The sequence below is a fragment of the Emys orbicularis genome, chromosome 14, assembly GCF_028017835.1.
Source record: "Emys orbicularis isolate rEmyOrb1 chromosome 14, rEmyOrb1.hap1, whole genome shotgun sequence".
NCBI lineage: Eukaryota > Metazoa > Chordata > Testudines > Emydidae > Emys > Emys orbicularis.
Window position 1 is genome coordinate 20,770,369 of NC_088696.1, and position 27,648 is coordinate 20,798,016.

General features: G+C 43.2%; 1 protein-coding gene across 1 annotated transcript in view; it reads left to right on the forward strand.

The window, feature by feature from the left end:
- The window catches only part of CEP89 (centrosomal protein 89), a 119,631-nt gene extending 98,008 nt beyond the window's left edge, over positions 1–21,623 (forward strand). The window contains exon 19 of the mRNA XM_065416474.1: positions 21,383–21,623. Coding sequence (XP_065272546.1) covers positions 21,383–21,623 — 241 coding nt within the window. The remainder of the gene's footprint in view (positions 1–21,382) is intronic.
- The last annotated feature ends 6,025 nt before the right edge of the window (positions 21,624–27,648 follow it).

Consider the following 27,648-nt stretch of genomic DNA (forward strand, 5'->3'; position numbering starts at 1 on the left):
CATCTTTTGTATTTTGCTGTGGCAGTTATGTTAAAAACACTAAACTAAAATAGATAAAGACCTATAGCTGAAAATTAATCCTATTATTATAAAGCTAGGACTATCCCTTTTATTTTAACTATAAAGATTTTTTAATTTAATATGGTATCATTAATTATGCGAAAATACCTCACTTATGTTGTTTCATTCACCTCTTAAACACTGTATTGTCAATAAATCAAGATTCCTCCAGCTCTGATTGTCTCCTGATAACATATTTACTACTCATCCCAAGCCAAGCATTTTAAAGGAATATTAACATATTATAGTATGTCTGTCTGCCATATAAATTAAAATTCATTGCTCTTGTCATCTGTCAATTCAATGTACTTCTAGCTTTTTAAGGTTTATCTTTATCACTCTCCCCTCACTGACAGAGGAATAAAGTGGAAGGAGGAATTACTTGTAGGTTAGATGTCACTAATCATCTGTAGCTTGGCAACCAGCATCACTAGTGCTGGGACAGTAATGGACTGTTATAGATTTATTTCCACCAGCATTGTTCAAGGAGCAAATTTGCATAACAGAAAATTGTTTTCAGCACATAATTTCAATTATGAACTTAAAATAGCTTGATAAAGATAGAAGTATTCTAAATACTAAATAAGATGGGTGTAAAATAACTTACCACATGCAGGCTTCGTGTATTAGACTGTACATTTGGAATATCCATTTAACTAAAATCATACTATGTTCAAGAATTTTGAATCAGGAAAGCTGATGTGATAAAACAGTTAACTGAAGATATGTGGACTATTTGTTTTTTGTGTTAATGTTACAGCAATTATTCTTGAGACATACTATAAAGCAAATCAAACAGTAATTTTAAAGACACTGACATTGAATTCTAACCAAAAGCAATACAATCAGGTAAATTGAAGAACCTGGATGATGCAATGTCCTTTCCTCATACTATTGAGTTTCTTAAATTTTGTTTTATAACAGTCAGAGCTAGGATCAGGATATCAGCTATAACTTTTATTCATACCTTGACATTCTGCGCTTTCATAAGGGGGCTAGATGTACTATAATTATTTATGGGCACTTTAAAAAAAAAACCCAACACAGCTATTTCTTATTCCTAAACTTGCTTATGATTGCATGCATTGTTCTAGTTGCTAACAAATGTGGAGGATCTGCCATAAACTCACCTGGCTTTGAAGAGTTGATTGCTAGAAGATGAGCTAGCTTTGAGTGCTATTTTTAAAAACAGACATTCCTGTTGAGCAGAATTCACAGCTTACAGACTCCTGCAGGGGACCATATTCAGCCTGCATTTACAACAGTGTCAGAAACAGTCTTCATGAAAATGACTGCCATTTTAAATCTTTGTATGTTAAAAAAAAAAAACCACTTAAATGGAGTCACATAGGATTATTAAAATATATTATTAAAGCAATATACAAAGCTTTCATGGAGCAACAGGGTCTCTTAAATAAAAAGTTTCTAAATGGTCAACCTTCCAATTCAAGATGATACTAAAAAAGGGTCAAGGAGAGCATATTTAAACCATGGTGCTTTAACCTGTGCAAAAATAGTTTTTTCTCCTACACACACATTTTAACACCTCAATCAATGTAATTAAAGGAACCAAGATCATTCAAAATAGCCGTACAGCATAGATAGCCAAGCGTTATGCCTCTTGCATGACCGTCACACATTTGGCAGTCTTACGACAGAGATCCCTGTTCAGAAAATTCCTTCTAGCCTAGAGAAAGGAGCACTGGACTGGGAAGAGCTATGATTACTAGGCTCACTTCTTCCAAAGATCAATATTAATATTTCTGCCATTCATAAACTGAATAAGGTCTTATACCTCTATCTGGAAACAGAACCCATACCTCTAACGTAACAGACTCACATCTTCTTCCCTTAACCACCCTTTAAGAATAAATGTGCCAAATCTAACTGCTTAGCTATACTTCCTGCAATCCCTGCTCTACCCATTGAACCAGAGCCAGTAAAGGAACCCTGGTATCCAGATACCTGACATTCCACTGCTGTCTAACCAGTAGCTATGTAAGCCACTAACGAAGAGTATATCACACACCGCGCTCTAGGGTCTGGTCCACATAAACAACAGTTTCTTTGTGCCATGGGTTATCCCTTTAGCTCAAATAATAGAGGATTATGCTGTGGATCTGAATGTCCTGGGCTCAATCCCTGCTGACAACTCACGTTAGTATGTCAGTTTTGCCTCCCAGTCCATTTTTGTGTGAGGTTGCATTTTTGCAGATCTGGCAGCTGTCCCCTATATGAGTCTCTCCCAGACAATTCAGACAACTGGAATGCGGGTCGCTCAGGGGAATCGCCTCGCCACAGGAGGGACAGGGCTTGAAGCCCGGTGACCGAGGCATGCCTCAGCTTCAGGTAACAAATGAGCTCCAATAACTGATGGAGAAGAAACTCCAAACACTTCCTGACTAAAAACTAACTATTTACAACTAATTCAACTACGTACACTATAAAAAACAGCGAAAATCACTTGGAAAATTTGCTGAAGCAAAAATTGCAGTTCCAGCAACTGCCCTGGGCAATAAGGAGGAACTGACGGGGCCCAGGCCTGGCCCTTTATATTGGCTCTATGAGCTCATGGCACCACAGGGCACCAGAGCCAATCCGATGGATACAACTGAGGGAAAAATTTCCAGCAATTGTCCTTGGGGTGCACACAAACCTGGAATGGACATGTGCAAGCACTTGAAGAACCGATTGCTTCACAGATATCAATGTATAAGTAATAGTATATAGTATATAAATGTTGACATGCACATGGCTTATAAATATACCAATAGACTAATGAAAAAAGGTAAACATGAAGTGACAAATGATGATGTGTGCGAATAAATAAATATGAATATATTATTACCATACACATATTATAAATGTATAAACCTTAACTGTGGGTAGAAGCAAAAAAATATACAACTGCCCATATAAAGTGATACAGGTAGTCACAAATAACATACAAGTAAGTAGTTATGAATATATTACCATAATGTATATATTAAACAAATAAACCTAAATCTCTGACTGCCAGAAGCTATGACTGAATGACGGGATGAATTACTCGATACATTTAATTCCCTCTGAAGCATCTGGCACTGGAGACAGGCTACTGGACTAGATGGACCATTGGTCTGACTCAGTATGGTCATTCTGAAGTTATTCAGTTCTTATGTTAAATAGACATAAATATAGATATAAATATAAGTAGAAATAAGGAGATAATGGTAATATAGTTACTATGAATATATAGATATACATATGTTGGCGTATCAATATATTGAAATATTATACTAACGATCATGTCTAACAGTACTGATTATACCCTATAACACTATTAAATATAACAGATATGTCAAATATATGTACATGAGTTGCCTGGTTTTTCAAGTCACAGTTGTTTACTAAAGACATTTTGATAGCTTCTAAAGGAAGAATGTACAAATTCCATGTTCTTTCAAACTGACATTTAGGATTCCCTTTGAGAGAATTCCTATTCCCAATATTTCTTAACTTTTACAGCCTTCTTGCAAAAATATTGGAAATTCACAGTAACCTTTTGCCCCACAAAGCTCAGAAGAATTTGGTGTGATTTTCCCACTTAACATAGGTGATATTCAATTGATGCTATTATTGTTTATAGAGCAGGCTTATGAAGAATATAGTTTCACACATCTTTCTTTAAATTAAATGTTATATCTGAAATATGTAATCTAAGTTGTGAATATAGCTGCAGGGTAAGAAATCAGGTTCGTAAATGCTATCACATCTTATTTATGTTTCTGAACACTGCTTTTCCTTCCTCTGTGATTTTTCTAGATCACACCATATTATATCATATAAATCCTCTGCAGTGGTACAGTACATAGTAATTTGTCACAGCTGTTACACTTTCCGAAGAAATGGCATGGCTGTTTTGCACTTGTAAAGTACGAGCCTGAAAATCTTGACTAAATTTCCTGTTTATCCTCAGAAAAGGTGCAGCAATACAAAACTTTGCAATGCTATATAATCAGGGGAAAGGGTCCATATAGTCTTTTGCCTTAGGTTTTCAGATGAAATTATCATGAAGTGTTCTGGTTGTGGGTTTGGTCTTTGTGCTGTGGATGCTTATCTACTACAGAATGGACTGAGATAGCTGAATTAGGATCTGAGATAAACTGAGGTTCAATTTTGGGAAAAATCACTGAATCTGCCTCTGCTCTCCTTCCATTGGGTTCATTTTCCTAAAACATCTTAGTACTGTATTAACACTTTTTGGTAGCAGCAAGTAGGGTATTCAATCTCATCACTCTTTAGCTTAGTTGTGATTTTAATTGCATTTTCATCTTTAATAAGTTAGGCAATCATTTGTTAATGACAAAAAACAGAAGGTTATCTTGTACAGTCGTGTTTAGAACTGGGATATTTATTCACTGCTGGAGGAATGTCCACTTTTAAAATGCTAATTTTACATGTAGAATTATTAACTCTTGACCAAAATGAAGAGATGGCACACAAGACAGAATGATGTTTAGCATGGGTCTATGAGAGGAAATCTACTGAACTAAGGGCCTTTACAGACAATGTCAAAACAGGATGCTAATGCCAGTGCAGGACCTGAAGAAATTCGTTCTGGAGGGATGTAACAGGTCCTTGTGAAGTAGGAGCATTACATGGAAAAGATGGGCAAGGAGTGGTGTAAAAAGAGGAGAAAACGTGAACCTTTAATGGAACCCCAGGATTAAGAGATCCCCTGTTATAGCCTCCAAGTTCTGTGTTCTCCTTGGAGATTGATGAGGACTGTGGTGGCCTTGCTGTGATTAAATCCAGATTCCAGTAACTGAAAAGGGCAATAGCAAGCCAGACCCCGCCACCCTGCTAAAAAAAAAAAAAAAAAAAAAAAAAAGACTTTCAGGTTCCAGTGGGCTCAGAAAATTCAAGTTACCCTCTTCCTGTTCTGAGCAGTGCTGGGCTGCCATCTTGGATTGGACTGGGAGTTTGTTTTATTTATGGAGAACTTTGTATGACTCCCTATACTTTTGCATGTGGGTTCATTTATAAGAATTTAAAACAAAACAAGTATAATATCAATGGACAGAAAGACCTAGCCCACTGTTGCCAGCCACAACCTCATGATAATACCCTCCTCTCAGTAGCTGACTACCAGAACGAATAGCTACATTACAAAGATGTGTCTTGCACTATATGCTGTAGGCTACCACACTCAGACTCTGGCATAGTGCAAACAAAAGCCAAGGGCATCTATGATGAACTTCCTTACAGCAACATGCTTTGACCAAAATAAAGTCAGCAGGCAGCTTCAGCTGCTTTATTTCCGGTTTATTTAAGTTTTATTTAGGATCCTTCAAAGGCTCCTTTGCTGTTGAGGCCATTTCCAAGAGGTGCAAACCCAAATTGACTTTTAAGGTTAGCGACTTCAAATATGCTTGCTTTTTTTTATTATTTTAAATATATCAATACAGCTAACACTGAACTGAGCAATGCATGAAGGAAAAGTGACAAGTCGAAGAATTTACATTCTGATCTCTATTTTTTTTTGCCCTCTCAGCCTCTCATTTTGTCAGGTACCTTGAAGGCATTAAACTGCAGTTCAGAGTTGAGCCCTCCTTAGTTTTGTCTCATCACTGCATTAAAACCTTGATGCCTTGAAGTTCAGCAAAGCATGACTACAACTCAAGAGGGCTCTTGCTGTTGGAAATTAAAGGCTGAATGCTGAAACAATAATAATTAAAAAAAAATATCTACCACATTATGATCTGAAGGTTTTTTTGCTTCTCTATTTGTATTCCAGCCACTTAGAAAGAAAGAAATCTGTTATAAGGCTGGATGGTGGCCCAATACTTAATTCTCTGCACAACCACCTGAGAAACCCAAATTGAGCTCTTGATTCCTGGGATAGCAGGAGCTAGGAATGCTGTGCAGACAACATGCTGAAGTACCAGTGGAGAGAAAGCACCTTGAGTTTAGACCATCCCAGGGTAGAGTCCATTACAGAGAACAAGGGCCTGTCCATGCCAGAATAAAAGGTATAGTTTTCAAAACATAATAGTTACTACATGCAGACAGTGCACACTGGATTTTAACATATGCTAGCTGGCAGAGATGAATCCTAGAAGGGAGCCTAGAGTTCTCCGTGACCAGCTGAAACTTGTTGAAGTCCAACTTGCCCCGCATGCGCCAGGATGTTAAAATGTATTTGAGTGGATGCAAATTTGTATGTGCCCAGCACACGGGAGCTGGAAAAGCTTTCGGCAGCAGTACCTGTCAGGGCAGTGCATGCACCTTGCACTTCCTTGTGGCCCCATCCGGACTCCGTTCAGTTCCCTTTTACGGACCAAGCTCATGTGGCCTCACACCGCTGAGATCTGAAGATGGTTGTACCCTTCTTAAAGGTAACAAATCCATCAAAGAGTTCTGGAAGGAACACTACCAAAAGCTTCTAAATCGAGACTCAACTGTGACTGACGACACCATCGACTCCATCCCGCAGCACCAAATCTGGGAAATTCCTGCCAATCCACCAACACCTGAGGAGGTCTGAAAAGCAATTAAACAAATGAAGAACAATAAAGCACCAGGTCGTGATGGCATACCACCTGAAGTATTGAAAGTGGGGGGAGAAACAATGATTAACAAGCTTCATTTGCTGCTCCTCAAAATCTGGAACACCGAAGGAATCCACGTTGACTTACATAATACTAACATCATCACCATTTTCAAAAAGGGAGACAGGGCCAACTATCGAGGCATTGCCCTCCTCTCCATCACTGGGAGGATTATTGCTAGCATCTGACAATCGCCTGCTCCCTCTTGCAGAGGAAATATTTCCAGAGTCCCAGTGACGAAGTGGGTATTCACCCACGAAAGCTTATACTCCAATACATCTGTTAGTCTATAAGGTGCCACAGGACTCTGTGTTCCTTTTTACAGAGTCCCAGTGTGGCTTCAGACCAACACAAGGCACCACCGACATGATTTTCACAGGCAGATCCAGGAAAAATGTCAAGAACACCACCAGGAGTTGTATATGGCCTTTATCGATCTGACCAAAGCCTTTACTCTGTCAACCGTGAGGCTGTGTGAAAAATCATGTCAAAGTTGAGCTGCCCAAGCAAATTTATCACCATTGTAAGACTCCTCCACGACCAGATGACTGTCTCCATCCTGTGCAGTGGCTCTACCTCTGAGCCCTTGGTCATCTTAACTGGGGTAAAACAAGGCTGGCACCCACCCTTTTCTCCATTTTCTTAGCATCTACGAAAACACTAACCCAAGACAGTCTACCACAGGGCACTGGCATCCAATATCGGATTGACGGCAGCCTCTTCAACCTTTCTTGTCTCTGTGCCAGAAATAAAGTAATAACGGCAACAATAACCGGACTCCAATATGCTGATGATTGTGCTGTAGTTGCACAAAGGAGGATCTACAAATAGCCCTTAATTGCTTCTCTGAAGTTTACAAAAGCCTAGGGCTAACTGTGAACATCAGCAAAACAAAAGTTCTCCACCAGCCAGCTCTTGGTCAATCATCAGATCCAGCAAGGAAGATCTACATTGACAAAGAACAACTGTGCCAGCCTTGCCTTTGGCAGACTGTCTCGCCAGGTGTTCAACAATCACAACATCAGAACACACACTAGACTTTTAGTTTATAAAGCGGTAGTAATCCCACAGTTCTATGGCTGTGCGACTTAGGTGACCTAAAGAAACCTGGAACATCAGCACCAGCACTTTCTTCCGAAGATCCTCAACATAAAGTGGGAGGATTGCCGCACTAATGCCAGCGTCCTCACAGAGGCCAACATCTTCAGTGTTGAGGTCCTGATTATCCAGCACCAGCTGAGGTGGTGTGGGCACTGTGTGCACATGCTTGATGTACACTTACCAAAACAACTGCTGTACGCCCAACTCACCAAAGGAGAAAGGAAACAGGGAGGCCAAAAGAAACGCTTTAAAGACATTCGCAAGATAAACATCAGGAGATGTGGCGTTGACACCACACACTGGGAGACAGTAGCCCAGGATAGGGATAACTGGCAAAGACTTGTCAGAGAGGGAATGTCCATTTTTGAGGAAAATTGCCTTGCCCTGGTTGCAGAAAAATGCCAGAAAAGAAAGGACAGACAACTGTCACGCAGCAATTGCGGCCCAACCCAGACTTCCAACCAGGGCCGGCTTTAGGCCGATTCCACCGATTCCCCTGAATTGGGCCTCGCCCCTAAGAGGGCCCCGCGCAGATCGGGCAGTGTCCCTGCCTGAAGCAAAGCTCTGTGGCTCTCCGGGAAGCAGCAGCTGTTGCGGCTAGGCAACGAGAGACGCTGGCCGGCAGGGGGCTGAGGCAGAGGCAGCAGCGGCTGTTGCAGGTCAGGAGGGGGGGGGGGGGGAAGGCACATGTGCTTTGCAGCCTTCCCCTCCCCTCCCCCCAGCACTCACCTGGAGGAGACACCGAGGGGCTTCCGGTCAGGTGGGAGACAGGAATCTCTGCAGTGGACCTCACTCACCTGAGCAGCTGCTGGGGCTTCGGTCAGTGAGTGACCCTGTGATTCCCCATAGGTTTGTAATATTGGGTTGGTTTTGTGGTTTTCGGTGGTGTTGCTGTTTGAGGGTGAGTTTGTGCCTGACTGCGTCTGTTTCAAAACTAAACTCGGGATCATGTAACCCAGGAAGAAAGCCCTGAGCCAGTACTTAGTGCTGGGAATTCCAGGTGAGAGAGAGAGGGAGGTTTGGAGGAGGAATCAAATACATCAAGAGGGGAGAATGCGAAAGGTCTGCAACAGGGCAGGCTGAGACTTTTATCTTTCCCCCCCCTCTCCCTAGAGAGGGGAAACTGAGGCATGGAGTGATCTGATTCCCCTCCCCAAATTATTTTGCAAAGGAGGGGGACGGGGGCTCCTATCCAAACCAGTTCCCTTCCCATCAACTCTGCTTCCCCTGCTGCAAGACCACTGTAGGGGCTGAATATTTCCATTAAACTCTGGCTCCTTCATTTGCCCTGCAACAATAAAATAGACCGGCTTTGGGGGGGAGGAATAGCCCCCCCCCCAAGCTGTGTGGACATTAAGTTTTTTTGGGGGGGGGGGGGGCACGATAATATTCCGGATCGATCAAACACCCAGCTCAGCTTTCTAGCCATCCAGCAGCTCTAGGGCAGGAAAGGAAGGTGCTCTTGGTGCAGAGTGGTCGCAAAACAGGAGTGAATTTAGTGAGGGGCGGGGTCCGGTTGAAATCCCACCCGATGCAGCCACACAGAATCTCTGGCGGCGCTAGAAGAGGCCAGGAGTGGAAGCAGGTGGCCTGGGGGTGGGGGGACATTTGCCCTCAGTCCTGGGCTCTGGGATGGACTAGGCTGGGTGGGTGGTGGGTTCAGTCTAGTCTTCCAGCCTGTTGCTCTCGCTGGGGTTTGTGGTTTTCATCTGGCTCCACCGAAAAGATCAAACAAGCCCAGTAGAAAAGGGGGGTGAGAAAGGCGGGAAGGGGTTTGTAAGGGGTTAAAGTGACCCATCAACGAAAGAGTAAAACCAGAGTTTGACTGGGTTTCCCCCCAGCCACCACTCCTGCAAACACTGGGCAAGGGGCAGCCCCATCCCCCACCGAGGCTATGGTGAGGGGCAGCAGGGGAGGAAGGAAGCCACATGTGATGGCAGTCCCCTCCCCCGCAGCACACACCACCCCCTCTCCGGCCCCCAAACTCTGACCCAGAGCCTGCACCCACCCCTCCGCACTCCCTCCCAGAGCCTGCACCCCTCCACCCATCCTGCACCCCACACCATGCCCCAGCCTGGAGCCTGCACCCAAACTCTGTCCCACTCAGCCCTGGGCAAAGCTCTCCTTGGCTGGCTCCCAGCCCCTCTCCAAGGGTTGCAGCTGTCTGGAAGTGCCTGCCTTCCACACCTTCCTCATTCACACCTCATTCATTCAACAGGTCAATTGATTACAAAGTGGGGGGGGGGGGAAGATCTTATTCTACTTCTAGCAAAAAGACATTTTTCTTTTACCTTAATTATACTACCTTAGGGGCCAGCTATAACATTACCAAGGTTCAATAAAAAGTCATATAAAAGTTATACAAAAATGCATAATGCAGAGATTTATCTACAACTGCACTGATTGACTGCTGTGTGCAGTAATATAGTAACCCCTGGGTCTTTGAATGAGGCTTTATACTGGGGGGGGGGGAGCGGAGCGGGTGGGCAAGCGGCGGGTGGGCAAAAAGGCAAGCAGTGAGCCAGCAGAGGTTCTAGGGGCGGGCATGGGGGTTTCTGGCAAGGGAGGGAGAAGGTGAAAGGAGGCAAGTGGTGGGTGGGGGACTGACTAGGAGGGACGCAGCAAGCCAGCGGGGGGCTAGGGGGTGAAGAGGGGTGTGATGGTGGGGCCGAGCGGGGAGGGGTCGGGTCCTATTTTACTGCTGTGATCTGGTCACCCTATGTGTGCAGTTTCTTCCCCCCCCCCCCCGCCCAAAACCTTCCTTTTCAGCCCACAGCTGTTTCGGCAGGGCGGGGCGGCGCTGGGGAAGCAGGGTTTGTTTCCGCGGGCCGGGAGGCGCTGGGGGGGGGGGGGGAGGGCACAATTTTATATTAATAAGGAAATCTTTTATAAATTTTAATAAAATAAACATTATTGAAGAAAATCAGTTGTACAACTATCAAAACATGAATTATTTTCCTAATAGGAAAGTGAAAATCAGCTAATTAATATATGACACAATGTATGTAATATATAATTTTGTTATTATTTATATAATCATGGAAAGTAAATAATACATGGAAGAAATGAAAGGGTTCTTTTTAAGTGGCTTTTTTTAAGTCATCCCTGCTGGGGCCCCGGCGAAACTGTTCGAATTGGGCCCCCCACTTCCTAAAGCTGGCCCCGCTTCCAACATCACCTGCAAGTCTGCCAATGAGCCTGTGGTTCAAGGATCGGACTCCTCAGTCACCAAAGGACCAATAAAAAATAAAACCTGTGAAAGAGATCATCCTCAACCTTGAGGGATCGACAACGACCACTCACAGCTGAGTTGGAACTCCGTGGGTGGTTCTCCTCACACCTTTTTCTGTGATATAGCTAACTCTTAGCTTATTTAATTCTGTAAATAGTTAGCAGTTAGTATCCTTTAGACAGGTTTCCTTTGTTTTCAGTTTTTTTTTCTAGTTTATTTGTTAGTGTAGTTGCTATGCTCCAGGGGTATGCAGCACTCTCTGGACTTAAGCACTGACCTTTGTGTGAGGTATCTATTCCTAATAGCGATCCCTACATACATTGATTGCTGTATCTTGGGGAAGGACACATCAAGGAGAAGAGTAGCATTTGCCACTCCTTAAAGAAACATACTCAAGTTTCCAGGGATCTACACCTCAAGCTGCACCTCTTGGAACAGGCCAGAGGCCTACCTCAGCACTGGCACCAGATCATTCTGTCCATGCATAGTCAACTATTACTATGGTAGAGAGTTCAAACAGACCCTTGGACTTGCACTCCTCTTCATGGAGAAGGAGAGGTCAATCTTTCTCTTGTAGGGTCCCTCTAGGGTGACCAGACGTCCTGATAAAATCGGGACTGTCCTGATATTTAACTCTTTGTCCTACGTCCCGACTGATGTATGATCGGGATGCCATTTGTCCTGATATTGTAGGGTTCCCAGGTGTCCAGTTGGGACGGGGCTGGCAGGCTCCCTACCTGGTTCGGCGCAGCTCCCTGAAAGTGGCGACATCTCCCGCTGGGTCCTAGGCACAGGGACGGCCAGGGGGGTTCCAAACGCTGCCCCTGCCATGAGTGCCTACTGCACAACTCCCATTGGCCAGGAAACGCAGCCAATGGGAGCTGCGGGGGTGGTGCCTGTGGGTGAGGCAGTGCGCAGAGCCACCTAGCCGTGCCTTTGCCTGGGACCCAGAAGCAGATGTCACCACTTCCGGGGAGCTGCCTGAGGTAAACACAGCCTGGAGCCCACACCCCCTCCCGCACCCCAACCCCCAGGCCTGAGCCCCCTCCCACACCCAAACTCCCTCCTGCTGTCAGCACCCCTCCTGCGTCCCAACCCCTTGCCCCAGCCCTGACACTCCCCCTTGCGGCGGGAGTCAGAGCTGTGTACCCCCGACCGACCCGCGGCTTGTGGCAGGGGTTGGAGCCAGGGCCATGTGTCCCCCCCCCCCCCGCATATGTATCCCAATATTTTGTTCTTGCGATCTGGTCACCCTAGGTCCCTTGCAAAATAACCCATAAGACTGATAGGAGCCGCTCCTGCTCCAAGAGAAGTTCATCTTCCACCTCAAAGAGATTGGAGCAACAATGAGATTCACCAGGTACCCAGGGTAGAACTGGGCCATTAGCTTATGTCTCCCAGTACCAAGGCAAGAAACCGCCATGGTGGTCATTGAGCCTGGTACCAACACAAGCTGTTTCAGTGATGCCTGTTTTAGTACCTACAATCCCACAGGCATATGAGGCAGCGAAGGACCATTTTGTCTGCCCCTGTTTTGCCGTTGATGCAGGAGTCTGCAGGGCTGCTATTACCTTCGTCTCTTCCCAGGCCCTCAACCTTTTCAGCACCAGACACAGAATGTTGCCAGCATCTGGGCAAGGGACACAATCTAAGACTGCCTCATCTGCATCTTCCAGCACCTAAATGCACTTTTCATTGGTCCTGAGACAGTCTTCAACATTGGCACCGGTACTAGGGCCTTTGTCAGCCTGCGTGTTGATGCCAGGCTATGCACTGCCTCCAACAGAGCCTGCTTCTTGAGAAACATTCACCTTACCGACTGCAGTACCACCACCAGTACCAACCTTACCTCTGCCCAGCTGGGAGTTGGACAGATTGGGTCATCCAGTAGCCCCGCCTGGTTGGGCTCCTCTTATGCCAAATGATTATTCGGAGGGCCCCTCTCAACCTGGGTCAGACTTCCCTAGCTCTTCTTAATCCCCGCCAAGGCACAGAAAGTCCAGTGAATCATCCAGGCTACTTTAAGAGGGACAACCTTGGTACCAGGATTTGTACCAATCACACAACAAGGAGAAGCCAGTGCAGCCTGAGACATTTTGGCCTCCAGTGCTATATTGGCTGATGTGAAACCCTTAGTGGATTCCTAGATCTTCCAGATCTAGAGCTCCACCCGGTTCCAGAAGATCCCCAGAACCATCCACATCAGAACCTCATGTACTAGAAGAGCATCTAGAAGCTCTTCCTATTGAACAACCAGCCCAACAAGATGAGCTATTGTTGGAGGAATGAGCTCTGTCTTAGAAGGCTACTTTGATTCCAGTCAATTTATCCTCGCCCTCCCCAGAGGACTCAGTAGTCGCAGGCTCATCCTCACAATCTCAGACGTTTTTAAATCCTATCAGAATTTGCTTTGAAGAATGGCCTCTGCGATTGTTATACAAGCCAGGTTTTTACAGGAGAATACCCACAAGCTGTTGGATATTCTTCAAGGTGCAAACTTGAGAAGGGTAGCCTCCCAATTAATGAGGCACTTTCAGAGCCAGCAAAGGCCTTATGGAATACAACTGCTTTGTTGGCTCCCATAGCCAAACACACTGACAAACATTTCCCACGTGCCTGCCATGGGATTAAGAGATTTTACGCTCATCTGGCCCAAAATTCCCTGGTAGTCGTGGCTGCCAATGAGAGGTCAAGGCAAGGGAGGTTCAAGTCAGCCCCCAAAAAATGAGAACTGAAAAAAATGGATGCAACTAATCCACAGGCACTGTTAGCTAAATTTGATTATTTTTTTTTAAACTAAAGTTTACAGAAATTCCCCATGGACTCCAGGGAACAGTTCAAAGGCTTTTTGGCGGAGGGCAGTCTGGTTGCGAAGCCATCTCTTCGGTCTGCCTTGGATATCATTGATGGTTCCTTTAGGATTTTGGCCTCTGCAATTGTAATGAGGAGAGTATCTTGGCTATATAATTCTGGTATAACCCCTGACATTCAGCAAACTACAGAAGCCCTTCCATTTGATGGGCACTTCCTTTTGGATAAAACTGATGGAACACTGCATTCATTTAATGACTCCTGAGTGTCCCTCCAATCCTTGGGAATTTATGCCCTGGTGTCCAAGAAAAGACATAAAACTCTGCATATCCAATACTCTCAGCAATACTATAGACACCCTTTTTACCAGCCTAGACAAGTTGACAACCCGAAAAAGGAGATATAGACCTCGGAGAAAAAAGTCCTCTAGCTCAGGCTCCAATCTGCGGAAAAATCTGCCTTTTAGCTCTTCACTCGGGGCAGTGGAGTGAGAAGTGGGGGTGGGGGGAATTTGGGACGCGCTGGGCTGCAGCGGCAAGAGAAAAAGGCGACTTTCCCCAGCTCCAGGGCTGCAGCTGCTGGGAAGAGACGGCGCTCCTTCCCAGCCGCAGTTCGGGGGTTGCCGCGGTGGGGGAGAGAGGGCACATCCATTGCATTAGAAAGGTAAAACTACTGATATTAAAATATGAGTTCTGCTTTTATTTGTAGAACAAAAAAAGTTGTTTATTATTACAGGGTTTTTTATATAGCGCTTTTATCCAAGCGCTTTACAATAGTTAGCCAACAGTACAAACAACATCTGGAAAGATCATTAAGTGGTCCGCCGAGACCCTCAGCAATTTTCAAGTGGTCCGTGAAAAAAAAAAAAAAAAGTTTGAGAACCACTGGACCAGTCCATTTTACAAGTTTTATTAAAGTTACAATTAACGTTATGATTACCCAAGCATATAGAAATTCCATAGAGACCTATGCACAAGTTACAAATATACTCACATTTGTAACAATAGTGTTAGGGTCTGATGGGTCTCTCATAGCTTAGTCATCAGTAGAGGGATGGTTCCTGCTGGAGTCTCCCAGAGGGAGCTCAATTTTCCCGTTCTGGGCATCCCCTTTTTATAATGTGATTCTGTCTATACCTACATTCTGCTCATGTCCATACAAGTGTTAACCCTCTTTTCTCTTATTGGTCAGTGTCCCCTAGAAACTTAAGCACCCCCAATTTTCTAGGCTGTGTAAGTTGGTTTTGTTCTCACTAGCATTGACACACAACTTGTATCCCTTGGTTAAGACACATGGGTGAGACAGATGCGCCTTTACAGTATTTTTATGATCTAATATTAATCTTCTGGGTAATTTTGTGCAATATTATCACTTGGTACCCCTTTTCCCATAATCTTAGGGCATTGGGTTATTTCTCAGTCATTTATGTAATAATTTCTTGCCTCCAAGGCCTAAAATAGCTAAGCTAAAGTCTTGCAGGCCTCAACCTACAGGTTTTTGTGTTTCAGCTTGTCTTACTCATGTCTAATACCTGGTTCCTCTAAATACTGATCAATCTTATACTCTTATAACCCTACAAATTAACTCTTATTAACATACAATGAATATATGTAATATAACATATTGATTAATTATAACATCACACAATAAATGAATACACTAAAATCATTGGCTACAGGTCTCACCCATCCACCATGGCCCAAGTATGCCTCAGGTTGCTAGGTCACATGGCTGCAGGGAAATATGTGACCATGCATGCGGGACTCCAAGTTTGTCCTTTACAAGCATGGCTAAAGTCAGTTTACCAGCCAAGCAGGCATCATCTGGACAAGCTGGTCCGAGTTGCTCCTGTAGTCTTACATTCTGTGGAATGTAACCAGATGGATGGACCAGGACAGCACAGGGATCTCCCCACCACACACACACACACACACACCTTTTCCAGTCCCCTTGCAATGAAGACAGTTGTAACCAACAAGTCTACAATAGGCTGAGGCGCTCACCTGAATAGTTCATGGGTGCAAGGGATACAGGCCTGGTCTACACTAACCCCCCAATTCGAACTAAGGTACGCAACTTCAGCTACGTGAATAACGTAGCTGAAGTCGACGTACCTTAGTTCGAACTTACCGCGGTCCAGACGCGGCAGGCAGGCTCCCCCGTCGACTCCGCGTACTCCTCGCGCCGAGCAGGATTACCGGAGTCGACGGCGAGCACTTCTGGGTTCGATTTATCGCGTCCAGACAAGACGCGATAAATCGAACCCAGAAGTTCGATTGCCTGCCGCCGAACCAGCGCGGTAACTATAGACAAGCCCACAGACAGACCAGGAAGTGAGGCTTCACATTAATGTCCTGAAGCTACAGGAAATTTACAGAGCTTGCCAGGCCTTTCTCTCTCTTGTCAAAGCTTCAGCAGTCCAGATCTTGACTGACAATACAACTGCCATGTATTATCTAAATAGACCGGGGTGGTGGGGGTGGGGAGAATGACCCTCTCTATACAAATGTCAGGAGGTGATAAGCCTCTGGAAATTATGCATCAAACAGAACATCGCCCTGGTGGCAACTCACTTACCTGGTTCCCAAAACTGGCTGGGTTTTCGTTCACTCACAAATGGTCTCAAAAACAGTGTGCTGCAATTTATTTTGTAGATATGGGGCATCCCCTCAGTTGACCAGTTTGCTACAAAAGACAACAGAGGCACAATTTATTCTCTCTTTCTCTCTCTCTCACACACTCTCTCTCCCCACAACTTCCTGCAGGGATCAAGGATTAAATATTTAAGAAGCAGATACTTGCTTAATGAGATTTGTTAAAGCATTTTATCTGGAACACTTTCCCTATCCCTGAGACACAGGAATGATTTCCAGCCTTCAAATCTCTCCATACAACCTTCATTTTTGACTTAGTTCACAATTAACACTAAATCTCACAAAAGAATTGAGATATGAAAAGGTGCATTTCAAGGCTTGTTTTACATTGCTCTCTGTGGTATAGGGACAGCAGCTACTCTCCAGAAATCCCCTTCAGTAGGAGTGAAGGCTTCCAGGTGTGCTCCAGAGAGACTGGAAGTGTTAGAGGAGGAGTATTTTTTTAAAGACTTGTCACCCCTCTATACCAGAATGAATTCATAAAACCCCTTTTTAACACACAGTTTTAATTCTAAGCCATTTTGGGCCAAGTGGCTACAGAGAGTCTGAGGGAGAAAGTCAAAAATATTTAAGATGTGCTATTCTCCCCACCCTGAGTAGTGTCAGGTCAGTTATTTATTAATGTTTCACATTTCTACACTATAAGGCCTGTCATACTAAAGGAATTTAACAATACTTAGCTTCTTCTATACAAACACTGAAATGCAACCACAGCTAGAGAAAGCCAGCACACAGCCTTCTGCACAACAGCGAAGAGAAATTTGGCCAAGGACATTCCAAAAAGTACCAAGAGATTTCATAAGTAGAGGCTCCAGGCCATGCACATTTACCTCATTCACAGAGCACACAAAGGGAGACACAGGTTTCTGCCTAACCGTATGAAAAATAGTCACATGCAGTCTTGTTTATTAAGTTCTCATCCAAAAAGACCCAACTGCATGCTACTCACATTAGGTATTCACTGTAGTGCAGCTTGCATTTCAGCGGGAGAGAGGACTGCAACTAGCATTCAGCATATGCAAATACCTGCATTTACCTGGAAAGGCTAAGAAAGGTCTGTAGTAAGAGGAGGCTCTGAGATATAAACCTTGTTATCAGAGGCCCTGTATGAGGCCTAAGGTCTGAACTAAAGTAATGGTCAAAACTTTGCTAACATAAAGCAAAGTTAAGCTGTGAGCCAGAGGCAGGCCCTGCTCACAGAAGCTGGCAAGGAAAGGGCTGATGCTGCAAGAAGATACATACCTAAAAGGTACTGAACACTAGATATCAGAACATTCGCATACTTGTACATTCCACACATAACAAGGAACAAGCTGACCCATCCCAATGACAGGGCCGAAAGGGGAGTATGATGGATAGAGTTGGTTTGTTCGAACCAACACGTACAAGGTGAAAGGCGGCACTTTACTACGTAGTGGGGTTGCACCTCAATACGTCAGGAGTGATGTGTAACTTGTTTGTATCTGTGTATAAGAATGCATCCCTGAGTGGATATCTTTGTCCAGCCTAGGGGGCAGTGGAAAGTCCCGCCACTGACTGAGCTGAGTCCATTGTCAGGGAGCACACAAGTACTGGCTAGCCGCACCTTAGCAGCACCTTGGACTTCGTTTGCCACAGAAAGCTGGAGATTGTGTTTCTCTTCGACAATAAACCTGGCCGACGTGCCTTCGTACCTTACTAGAGTCTGTGGTCATTGGGGGTTCTCTCGGGGTCTGCTGTGTCAGCTATCTGCGCAGAGCTGGGGCAGCACACAGAGGGAACACACGCACGCAGCCGATTGATATCAACATTGAACAGAGCAGAGCACCACACCGGTAGCGTCTGACAACAAGGTCTTGATTCAACGATCCGTTAAACACTAATTTTATTTCCATTCTGACGTGAACTCAATCTCTCATAAAAGCAACAGAAAGAACACAATAATTGTCCTGTTGAAACTTCTGCTGTACCTCAGAGACAGCCCCACTCTCTTCACCTTCTATTCTGTATATTTATCTGTACTTCCAGAAGCAGTTCTTTAAAAAAAAAAAAAGTCTCATGTAGCCTTGTTTCAGTTTCACGGTTCAGCACTGCTGGTTAGTGTTTAGGTTCCTGCTTTTGAAGTGGGTTTCATTGTCTAATTTGGGATGGAAAGCAGCATTAACTTATTAAAACAAAGATTTTTAACATTGTCTAGTTCTTAAACTCTGTCTCATGTAAATAATGTAACATTCTGCCTTTCTAAGCAGCTAGCACTCTTTGAATCCCTTCCAGCTCTTAAATTTTGCATTTTCTCGCCCTAGTTCAATGTGTTGGGAATGTAGTAAGTATCCAGGATCCTCTTTCCCTGTAGTCTTAGGCCTTGGCTCCACTCGCGGATTCACAGCGCTGCCGCGGCAGCGCTGTGAAGCGCGAGTGTAGTCGCGCCGCCAGCGCTGCGAGAGCTCTCTCGCAGCGCTGCAAGTACTCCACCTCTCCGAGGGGAATAGCTTGCAGCGCTGCAGGCGCTGATTACACTGGCGCTTTACAGCGCTGCACTCAGGGGGGGTGTTTTTTCACACCCCTGAGCGCAGCAAGTGCAGCGCTGTGAATTGCCAGTGTAGCCAAGGCCTTAGTGCCCTTCCTGAATATCTTTGGCATGCAGTGTGAAGTTCCTACAAATGTCAGCAAGCTTCTCTTTTATACCTACCTGGCTGAATAATGAGCAGGGCCTACAACAGATCTACACAGTACAAGAGTAATTTTCACTAAGATGATTTCACCCATTTCTGAAGTTCCAAATGCAAAGGATGGAGTGGAAGAAAACACAGAGACAAGAGTGTACGAAACATAGAAATGAGGCAGTGAGAAGAGAGGCGTGGCAGAGCAAGGGGAGCAAGAGAGAGATTAAAAAGGGCAGAGCCGTAGGCAGGGAAGGATAGCATAGGGCCTTGGTTTGGAAGGCAAGAGAAAGCTAGTGAAGGGATTTCAAGAGTGCAGTGCAGTGAGAGAAAGGTGATTTTGACAGCAGCATTTTGGATAGAGTGGAAGGAACTACACTGTTTAGAGTGAAGGAGACATACCATAATTTACTTTATTACTGGTGCTGCAGTAACCTCTTTTCTTGCTCCATTTCCTCCTCCAACATTGGCACCATACTTTTCTCCTTTTCTTTTTCTGCAGTGGTTCTTTATCTTCTGAGGTTGTGCAATCTTTGTCCAGCCAAGAATAAGGTAGAGTCTAGTAATGGATACTGAAGTATGAACTGAGGGGATAATTTGTAGTCTAAACAAAGCAAAATATTTACCCTTTGAATATGGCACAAAATTAGGCAAGCATTGTATTTAAATGAGCCCAGATTTTAAGGCTTGTGTGTGTGAACGGTGTATACATGCTGCATGTGTATGAATGAGAGAGGTGGTGTAGATTTAAAATGACCATTGGATCCCAAAAGAAAAATTCAGAACATCTGAGAATGGCATTAAATATCAGCATATGGGCAGCATGTAGATAGATGCACAATTGAGTAGTACAATTAAATGTTATGATGCCGAAACACCTTTATTGCCATATTACAGCTGGTCATATGCTTTAATAGCTGGAAGTCGCACAGATCTTTATCACGAAATTTAAAAAATCCTACACTCAAATACAAGGATTCTAACTTTCACACATCAGTGTTTATGCCAACTTATTCCTTTATTTACAGGCTGATCTAGAATGCATTAATCTGAGACCACATGGGTATACAGGGAATAGAAGAGAGCCACCTGCATTTTATTAAGATAGTAGGTTGTGAGCCTATCCAAAAGCATATAATGCTAAATAAAAACCACAGTGCAGTTATAAAAGCCAACCACTGTACAAGACCAGAGGAAGCCTTAGGGTACAAACGGATATCAAATCACAACCATTTTCATTCAGTTGCCTTCCGACAAGACTTTGTGTGTGTTCTCAGCAGATGTGACAAGAAGGGAAGTGAGTCAAATTCAATCAGGCAGCACTTGGAGAGCAGTTTTGTGTGAATGAGGTAGCTCTGTGAAGTGCAGGAAGAGGTCAACTCCTTTCCTTGGTAATGGAGATACTAAAGATACCATCTACCAGGATTCTCATGCTTAGCATCCTAGAGCAAGTGGCAGATAATCATCATGGCTTGTTCAAAGGGTTATTTTATCAAAGTGTCAACATTAGATTATGTTGTCCCCAAAACTAGTCAATTTAAAAAAAGCAGTATTTGCAATGAAACTGTCAGAAGTGGCTTGATGAAAGCCTATGTATCAGTGCTCAAGAGCAGCTGGGATCTATTCTCAGGGCTAAGTGCACTCTGCAGGTGATGCTATTGGATGCCTAAGGAAGGGGGGTAATATCTGCTCACTGCATGAGTGACTTTTGCTGGCAGAGTCTTTAAACATCCATAGAGTTTCTTTTCTCTCCCCTAGAGTACAAGTGCCATGTTCATAGATGTCCAGAGAGGGAGCAAAATCAAGTACAAGTGCAGACATGGGCTTGAATTCTCCCTTCATTTATGCAAGTACAACTCTCAGCGACTTAAATGGGGAGTTGTACTGGTGTAACAGGAGAAATTGACCCATGATGTTCCCCAGAAATGGTGGAGGAATAAGGAAGAACTGTTTTGATCGCAGGCTAGTGCTTTGAGGGGGATCCATAACCATGTGCTGGGAAAGACTGATGCAAAATAGTGTGTTTCTTACAACATGTTATTGCATGAGCCCAGAACTCATGTCTTGCTTCTGATCACATCCTCTCTTCCTAACCTTTTTAAATACTTAATATGTTTTTTAAACACAATGGAGACCAATTTAATCAAAACACTTCAGGTACTTGAAGACGTGTATCATGCAATTACACTATTTGTTTAAATATTAAAGGCATATACTGTACAAATGAACTTTTAAACTAACGATTTGAATTTTTGAAATCAGCATCCTCTTTTTTTATTTTTGTTCTTTCAGAGAAGTGGAAGGTGAACTTGAAACAGTTTGGGAATCTACCTCCAAAGAGAACCGGAGAATGAAAGAATTCTTGCATAAATCTCTGGAGAAGAATAACATGTGGAGCACTGTCAGAGTTTATGAATCATATTTAGATGAAATCTCTCAGAAGGACTTTATTTCTGGATATGATTTTAGCTACTGTGGTGTGAAACCATCATCACCCACAAAAAATCCAAGTAAACAGGAACCTCTGTGTTAAGGACAAAGGTGCCTCTACGTCTTGCACAGGAAAGGATGATCCCCCCAAAGAAAAAAAACAAGAAGAGCTCTACATCTGAATTAGACTCTCCTCAACCACAAAATATGTTCCAACAAAAAAGCATTTATGCTCTTTGATACTGATATATACGTTAACTTGAATTGATAACAGCATAGTCTTGCTCTGGTAGAGTTATATTTTTAGTATAGATTTTAATAATATTGTTGATGTCATTTGATAAAAGGCCATTGCTAATCCAGTAGAAATGTAGTATAGCACTAGTCACGACTCTAAAGCCAGCAGTACTTATCAAATTAAAGGAATAAATAATTGCAGAGCTTGGCATTCTAATTGCCAGACTCACAGAGCACATAAATCCTAGGGTTACTATTTCCTGTTCACTTGTTTTGTAGCAGAGACTCTCCTATATGGTAAATAATGCTTATGTTTTTATATGGTTTAATTGAAATGCTAGTAGTTTCATCTGTAAACAATCCCATACAGTTGTTTAATTATCCAAAATGTGGAGATTTAATCAAACAAAATACACAGAAAACATCTGCAATGTCTAATCTTTATTGTAAAGCACTTTAATATCCTTAGATGCAAAGTGTTACTATTAGGATCGATAGTCTTACAAAATCTCTGCCTACTATCTGGAGAAAGAGAGAGGAAGTCTTACAAAATCTCTGCCTACTATCTGGAGAAAGAGAGAGGAAGTGCCAACTGCGTAGGGAATTTGGGGAAAAGGCAGGGGCAAATTAGTGGCACCACATCCCCTGCTACCTCACAGACATCCAAGTGGGAGTTAGTACTGCTTGAATCCATGACTGCTTATAAATAGCTAAAGAGGGACCCAGCCAACAGCAGCACGTTTCCTGATGGAGTTGTGCTGCCAAGGGGATGGAAAGTCAGAAGAGGCATGAGTCATCCCCAGGATCAGGCGGCTTTGCCCTCTGCAAATTCAACAGCATCTGAAACCACTTCCCCTTTCAGGGAAAATTTGCAGGGAACCCCTCAATTTTTTCCGCTCTAGCTAGACCCCTTCACAGAGTTCTTTGCAGCAGGGGGAAGTCTATCCCATTAGTATGATACGTTTATTGTCATATTTCACAGCAATTGCACATTGTAGTAACCAAAGCTCAAAGTTTGTATAAAGTGAAGGGTTTTATTTCACAATTTATACAAGTATGTTTGATCTTTCTGCAATTTTTTAGCTTGCTGCCTAATTTTATTACCCTAGCTAAAGAACTGACAACTGTTTGTGAATTGAAAACAAAAAGGTGAAAACAATACTTCTTAAATGTGTAAATCTACAACATATACAATCTCTTATTGCTTGTTGACAGGACCTAAGCAGCAAAAATAAAATTAGGGAAACAAAGGTCCCTTAAAATGAACATAAAAAAAGAAAATGTACTCCAATTGGTGTGGATCTGAGAGAGTTCACTTATTTAGTAGAGTCTTCTACTTCACATTAAGGGCCTCACTTAGGAAAGCATTGGTATTCAGGAAGGAGTGCTTAAGGGTTTAAAAAAAAGAAAAGAAAAATGTACAAGCAGCAGAGTTTACACGCCAGAATAGAGATGAACCACGGACTCCATGAAGTCCAATAGCAAAGCCTCTAGTGATTTTACATGGAAGGTGCTCAGATACTAGTGAGGGTGGACATATGGAACACCATGGGTATGTCTACACTGCCAAAAAAACCCTAGGCAGCATGTCTGAGAGCCCTAGTCAAGTGACTAGGGCTCTCAGTGTAGACACTGCCTCTTGGGCTGGAGCTCAGGCCTCTGAGACCCACTCTGCTTTGCCAGGTTTCAAAGCCTGCTATTTTTAGTCCCATAGTGCGACCCCGGTAAGCCCAACTCTGTTGACCTGGACCTAAGACTTGCTACTGCAGGGTTTTGGGTTTTTGGTTTTTTTTGCAGGTAGACAGTCTTGTAGCTCATACCCTAAGATAGGGTATGTGCTTTGTGTCCCATTAAAGTCCATGAGAATTAAACACGTGCTCGAGTGCTTTCCTGAATTGGGGTCTAAAGCATGTGCAAAATCACTAAATTGCAGCAGACTTGTTACCAGCCCAAATAGTTTTATCTTTACTATTACATTTTAGAGCTTTCAGTTACAAAGACAGAATTATTATCTCACTCCCTCTCCCCCAGACACCTAACTACAAACAGGATAATTTTTTAAAATTCTCATGTTTTTGGGCTCAATGGCTATGACATAACAGTGAAATTACAAAAGCCTAAACCTAGTAAGATCAAGTAATACACCAGATGAGGATTGAGAGAATGAGCTAATAATATCTAATATTTTCATTTAGACTTTCACTAGATCTTGTAGCCCAACCACTCCTGTTTCTCTGAGGTCTTGCAGGTGGCTATGTTAATTTGAGAGGCAATACCCACAGTATCAATTCAGCTGTTATACAGAGAAGAACATTACAGACTATGTACATGCATAATTCTGCATCTAATATAGTAAACAAACTTCATCAGCATGCACAAATGGACAACTTAGACATGCACATACAGTAATTGTGCATGCATATCAGACAGCTGCACACAATTTTTTTTGCATAGCCTTGTACTCCACAGGTTTTAAAAATCAGGCACTGTGCATCAGATGTTTTAAAATGGGCACCTGAATTTCCCATGCACAGCATGAGTGTTCAGGTGAAGAATAGTAATTAGGTACCCAAACTTTTCAGGTTTTAATTACCTGTTTGCACCTGGCTGGACATTTTAGGTTCCTTCTTTGGAAACCCTGCCCTTCTTGGCTTACATCTAAGGGTACGTCTTCACTACCCGCCGTATCGGCAGGTAGCAATCGATTTATCTGGGATCGATATATTGCGTCTCGTTAAGACGCGATATATCGATCCCCGAACGCGCTCACCATCGACTCCGGAACTCCACCAGAGCGAGTGGCGGTAGCGCAGTCGACGGGGGAGCCGCGGCCGTCGATCCCGCGCCGTGTGGACCCCAGGTAATTCGATCCAAGATACTTCGACTTCAGCTACACTATTTGCGTAGCTGAAGTTGCATATCTTGGATCGATCCCCCCCCCCCCCCCCAGTGTAGACCAGCCCTAACAGATCAGCGAGAACTACTCCAGTTATGACTGGTTAGAAACTAGGGGTAAGATTTTCCAAAATGGCCTAATTCTGGTGCTACTGAGGTCAAAGGTAAAACTCCCTCTGACACACTTCCACCTCCCTCCCTTTCCTTCTTTGCTATGTCTCCTTTCCTCTGTATAGCTCTCATTTTAGGCCTTTAAATTTAAATTTAAAACAAGCTTTATGTGCCTTTATGTATCTTCACAATGTAACTTTATAGCTTATTGAACATATTCATAAATATACTTGCATGACCAAAGGCTGCACTATATGTAAAACATTTCTAATATGTAGAATTTAATAAAAAATATTCTTAAAGAGGTTCTCATCCTGTGAAATTCTCTCAGAAATAAAATTTGCATTGTATTAAGGGAACTTTAGAAAACGTGATGGCATATTCCCATGTGGGACCAATCCCGCATTCCGTGCATACCAAAAGCTCCCAAAGGCACGTTGGAATTATGTATGTAAAGGACTGGGCCCCCGATTGTTTTGATGAGTATGTTGAAATACATATTTTTAGCACTAGAAAGTATATAATATGTGCAATTAAACTGCTGATTAGTTGAAGAGTTTATCTGAGTTTTAAAATCAAACTAGAGATGTTGGAAACCCTTGAGATTAGAGAAATTTCATGATGATGAATAAGTAAAAGCATCTTCGCTAGAGTGCACAATATAATATGGAGTTAATACAAATAGAATTAATGATTAAAGGGATATTTCTGCTGTGAAATCTATGAGTTATGAAAGAAGCCAGTAATTTTGTTCTATTTTTTGCACAACTTAGAGTTGATTTCCCTCTAAATTTCTCACCAGTGAAAAACAAGTATTAGACTCAATTTGTTTAGCTTTCATTTCAGAGTACTTTATATTTAAAGCCTGTTTATAGGTAGAAAAATAATGTAGTTTATTGTGAACTGTTGGTCTTAGGACTAGACAAAGAGTGCATTTTGCATTTTTATGCAGAAAGCTATTAATTTGAAAGCATGTTATTTTAGTTCAAATCATTTTATTCTGAATATCATTTACATTCAGATGGCATACTAAAATACAGTAAAAAAGCCAAAATAAAAAATATCCAAGATCCTAATAAATAACAAGGGCTGTAACATACAGGTTAGAGTTGGCTATTAGGAAGTACAGCCAGTTAAAGTAAACAAATACCGCATCAAAAAGTCATAAATAATGTTGACTAAAACAAGTCCCTGACTGAATTAGCATGATAGTGGTTCACACCAGAATTAATGCCCAAGTCCCAGTCAAAAGCCTGAAAGCCTGTAAAGATTTCCTTAACTTCTAGAGAAAGCAAATGAGCCACTGGAGACAAAAGCAAGTGGATAGATTCTGGATTTTTAGCTGCTAGTGAGTCCCCTCCAGCTCCAGAACACTAAACAGTCATGTAATTCCCAGTGGGTGCAGTAAGAGTATTTTATTGTATCTATTATTTCAGAATGACAGACTTAATTCATAACCAAAGACAAGACAGAGAAAAAGATCAGCACCAGGAACTCATTAATATGTTTTGTCTACAAAGTTAAGCCCTCCAAAAAGCAGGGTGTATTGTTAATTCAGAAGAATAAAATATGTTTTTTGCTTCCAGTAGTGAATTTAAAAACAAGCAAACAATATACTATTTGAATCAATATTGGCTGTGTGTATGAAGTGTGACAAAGTTCCTCCTCTATCTTGGTGGGTCCTGCGCTTATTGGCAGATTTTCTTGCCTCAGAGATTCACCATGTGGGTTGGGGAACAGCCCAGAGACCTTCCCCTCTGGGAGAACCCACAGTCCAGGTCAATTGGGAGGTTTGGGGGGGAACCCGGGCCCGCCCTCTACTCCGGGTTCCAGCCCAGGGCCCTGTGGACTGCAGCTGTCTATAGTGCCTCCTGTAACAGCTGCATGACAGCTACAACTCCCTGGGCTACTTCCCCATGGCCTCCTCCAAACACCTTCCTTAGTCTCACCATAGGACCTTCCTCCTGGTGTCTGATAACGCTTGTGCTCCTCAGTCCTCCAGCAGCACGCCCTCTCACTCTCAGCTCCTTGCGCCTCTTGCTCCCAGCTCCTCACACTCGCACCACAAACTGAAATGAGCTCCTTTTTAAAGCCCAGGTGCCCTGATTAGTCTGCCTTAATTGATTCTAGCAGTTTCTTCTTAATTGGCTCCAGGTGTCCTAATTAGCCTGCCTGCCTTAACAGGTTCTAGCAGGTTCCTGATTACTCTAGTGCAACCCCTGCTTTGGTCACTCAGGGAACAGAAAACTACTCATCCAGTGACCAGTATATTTGCCCTCTACCAGACTCCTGTACCCCACTGGTCTGGGTCTGTCACAGAAGGTGAAAGGTTACCCAGTGAAAAAGGATTGCTGGCACTGGAGCAGCAACCTCTTTCCAAATAGAGTAAGGGAGAAAATAATATAAGGACATAGCAACTCACCATCGACATAAATAACCCTCCTCAGATTTCTGGCCAGAGCACCCTACATGAGATCTGATGGCATCACTTAGGTAGTAGATGGTATCAGTGCACCAAGCCAGGCTTAGACCTATGATATGCATTCAGTCCCGGGACTTTGCAGGTGGCCTGGTAGATGTGTTTGGTAATATTATTTAGATACCAATCAGGGGGCTACCGCTGTCCAGGGAAGACTAGGAGCGCCCCCTTTCCTTTACTGCCACAATCCCTGCAACTAAAGTAGCTGATCCAGAAGCTGAACAATAAATACTTTATGGCATCAGCCTAGTGGTTCAAACACTGAGACACTTTTGCATTGTGGCTCAATAATTTACTTGAACATGTTTTAAAATATTTTTTCAAATAATACCATAGAAAAGTGGTATTTTAGCGACATAAAACCCAGCCACATAAAGAAAAGGAATAACAAGAGAACTAAAAACCC